The sequence below is a fragment of the Eimeria necatrix genome, genomic scaffold (genome assembly GCF_000499385.1).
Source record: "Eimeria necatrix Houghton genomic scaffold, Enh_scaff1571, whole genome shotgun sequence".
Lineage (NCBI taxonomy): Eukaryota > Apicomplexa > Conoidasida > Eucoccidiorida > Eimeriidae > Eimeria > Eimeria necatrix.
Genome location: NW_013652272.1, coordinates 3681 through 6764, shown reverse-complemented (window position 1 = coordinate 6764; position 3084 = coordinate 3681). Strand labels below are relative to the sequence as shown.

General features: G+C 54.5%; 1 protein-coding gene across 1 annotated transcript; it reads right to left on the bottom strand.

Annotated features, from left to right (window-relative positions):
• Positions 1 to 576: 576 nt before the first annotated feature.
• On the bottom strand, positions 577 to 2409 carry ENH_00017420 (RNA binding motif-containing protein, putative; the record flags this gene model as incomplete). The annotated part of the gene is made up of 4 exons (XM_013579259.1): positions 577 to 584; positions 1040 to 1115; positions 1398 to 1792; positions 1899 to 2409. 4 exons carry the CDS (start codon positions 2407 to 2409, stop codon positions 577 to 579), a joined length of 990 nt encoding a protein of 329 aa, XP_013434713.1.
• Between the last annotated feature and the right edge of the window lie 675 nt (positions 2410 to 3084).

Genomic DNA, 3084 nt, shown 5'->3' with positions numbered 1-3084 from the left:
CAGCAGCAGCAGCAGCAGCAGCAGCAGCAGCAGCAGCAGCAGCAGCAGCAGCAGCAGCAGCAGCAGCAGCAGCAGCAGCAGCAGGGCTGACTCTGGACTTGGCCGAAAGCAGCAAAAGTGTCCTTGAGGTCCTTCTCTGAAGCTTCCCCAGAAAGGCCTCCGACAAAAATAGTTCTTTTTCTGTCGAATAAAGAAAAGCCAAAACGAGCAGCAGCATCAACTCGCAGCTCGCGGCCCCTGAACGGCAGCAGCTGCAGCAGCAGCAGCAGCAGCAGCAGCAGCAGCAGCGAACGCGGATAAGCAGCAGCAGCTAAACGGACACTCCCGTGCACTGCAGAAACACCTATGCAGCTGCTGCAGCAACAGCGGCAGCAGCTCCAGCAGCAGCAGGAATGGCAGCAACAACAGCAAGCAGCAACAGCAGCAGCAGCAGCAGCAAGAACAGCAGCAGCAGCAGCAGCAACAGCAGCAGCTGCAGCGGAGCTAAGGAGTCCCGTAGTCAGTCTCAGTACCTCTTTCTTCAAAATCCTTTTGAGCAAACTTTCATCTTTTAAAACTATATAGGCATTTTGGATGTCACAAGACTGCAAAGAGCAGCAGCAGCAGCAGCAGCAGCAGCAGCAGCAGCAACCTGTGGTGCAGCAGAGCAGCGCCAGCCTACAGTAGTGGCAGCAGCAGCAACAGCTGACACAGGAAGCAGCAGCAACCAGGCCTGGCAGCAGCAGCAGCAGCAAATGCGACAGCAGCACTCGCAGCAAGTGCAGCAGCAGCAATCGCAGCAGCAGCAGCAGTAGCAGCAGCAAGTGTAGCAGCAGCAGCAAGTGCACCAGCAGCAGGAGTAAAAATAGATGCAGCAGCAGCACCAGCAGCAGGATGGGTGGCAGCAGTATCAACAGCAGCAGCAAGCAGGGGAGAAGCAACAGCAGCAGCAGCAAGTCGGTCCGCAGCAGCGGTAGCAACAGCAGCAGCAAGCGAAGCAGCAGCAGCAGCAGCAGCAGCAGCAGCAGCAGCAGCAGCAGCAGCAGCAGCAGCAGTACACTGAATTGCTTCCTCGCAATGGCAGCGCGGCGGCAGTTCTGGAACTGAGCCGCCACAGGAACGGAGCGTAGCCTCATCTGCAGCAGCAAACAAGAGCAGCAGCAGCAGCAGCAGCAGCAGCAGCAGCAGCAGCAGCAGCAGCAGCAGCAGCAGCAGCAACTGCATTAAGAGCACGGCAGGAATGAAAAGGAGCGCCGAAAGGTGCAGAATCAGCAGCAGCAACAGTAGCAGCGGCAACGGCAGCAGAAGCAGCAGCAGCAGCAAACAGGAGCAGCAGCAACAGCAACAGCAGCAAACAAGAGCAGCAGCAGCAGCAGCAGCAACAGCAGCAACAGCAGCAGCAACAGCAGCAAACTCACGGATTCGACTTGGGACTTCTCGAGCCCGAGGTGTCTGTACAGCTCAGCAGGTTTGAACTGATCTCTAACTGGCAAATTTCCAATAAATAAAGTTCGTTTATTTTTTTCTTCTCGCGTTTCTGCTGCTGCTGCTGCTGCTGCTGTTGCTGCTGCTGCTGTTGCTGCTGCTGCTGCTGCTGCTGCTTGGGGTTCAGCGCTTGGTGTGTTCTCGGCAGAAGCGGCTGCTGCGTCATCGGCCTTCGTAGAACGCTTCCTCCTGCCTGCTGCTGCTGCTGCTGCTGCTGCTGCTGCTTTTGCTGCTGCTGCTTCTGCTTCTGCCGCTGCTGCTGCTTCTGCTTTTGCTGCTGCTGCTACGGCAGAGGCTAGAGCCTTCGCTCCCTTCTTTTGTCTGTGTGCTGCAGCAGCAGCAAACAGCAAATTGCAGCTTCGCTTATTCAAAGTATACAGCAGCAGCAGCAGCAGCAGCAGCAGCAGCAGCAGCAGCAGCAGACCAACGTGTACCTGAATTGTCAATAGCAGCGCTCTCTGCACGAGTTCCAGCCGCCGCTGCTGCGCTGTTGCTGCTGCTGCTGCTGCTGCTGCTGTCGCTGCTGCTGCTGCTGCTGCTGCTGCTGCTTCTCTGCGAAGCTTGGCCAAAAATGGCTCTTATTTTCTCAAGTCCTTCATCTTCTGCTGCTGGCATTTCTGTCTTTTGTTTTTTCTTTTTTGCTGCTGCGGTGTCGGCGGCTTCGCGTTTCTTCTTTTTGAGCTGCTGCGCTGCTGCGCTGCTGCAGCTGTCTGCTGCTGCTGCTGCTGCTGGTGCTGCTGTTGCTGCTGTTGCTGCTGCTGCAGACTGAAGGAGCGAAGTCAGAGTCCCCGGGGTGTACGGGGAGTTGGGCTGCTCCGCAGCTGCTGCATTTGCTGCAGCTGCTGCAGCGGCTGCAGCTGCTGCAGCTGCTGCATGCGGCTCCAGCCTTCTGGCCTTTTTCTTCAGCTTTTGTTTTTCCCCTTCTGGGGATTTAGTCTTCGCCATATTAGCAAATGTTTAGAAGACTTAAAAGAATAAAAAGGCAAAAAAGTGCTGCCAGATCTGCTGAGGCAGCTTCAAGTGTTCTGGGGGCCTCGTAGGCAGCAGCAGCAGCTCCGCGCCCGCGCCGCCGCTGCTGTCGATTCTGCAGCAAACCCAACAAATGGATTTAACTCGGAATTAAATTATTGAAATAAAATTGTAAAATAAACAAATTAGAAGGTTTACTTGCGCGGACATGCGAAAAGGTGGGGCGCCGAGAGCCCCCGCATGCTGGAACTTCTTCGCGGCCGCCGGAGCTCGGTTGCTGCGCGAGCTGAATGGGAGTTCTTCGAGAGAAAAAAGCCGCGATCCGCAAATCCGTGGAATTTAAATTCATTTTTAAGTGAAAATTCAAAGAAAAAGAAAAGAAATACTCCACTTTTGTGCACACATTCGAAATTTCAACTCCGCGCGACTGGGTGTCTTCCCGCCCCGGAAGCTCGGGTGTACGTACACCTGAACTTTTGCCGTGAAACTCTCCCCAAAACTCTGCTGTATGTGCACTGCAGCAGCCATTATATTTTAATTAAATACTGAAACATGACTAAGATGTTGCGAAACAAGCTTTAGAGTCCACGGTTTAGGGTTTAGGGTTTAGGGTTTAGGGTTTAGGGTTTAGGGTTTAGGTGGATTTCTGCA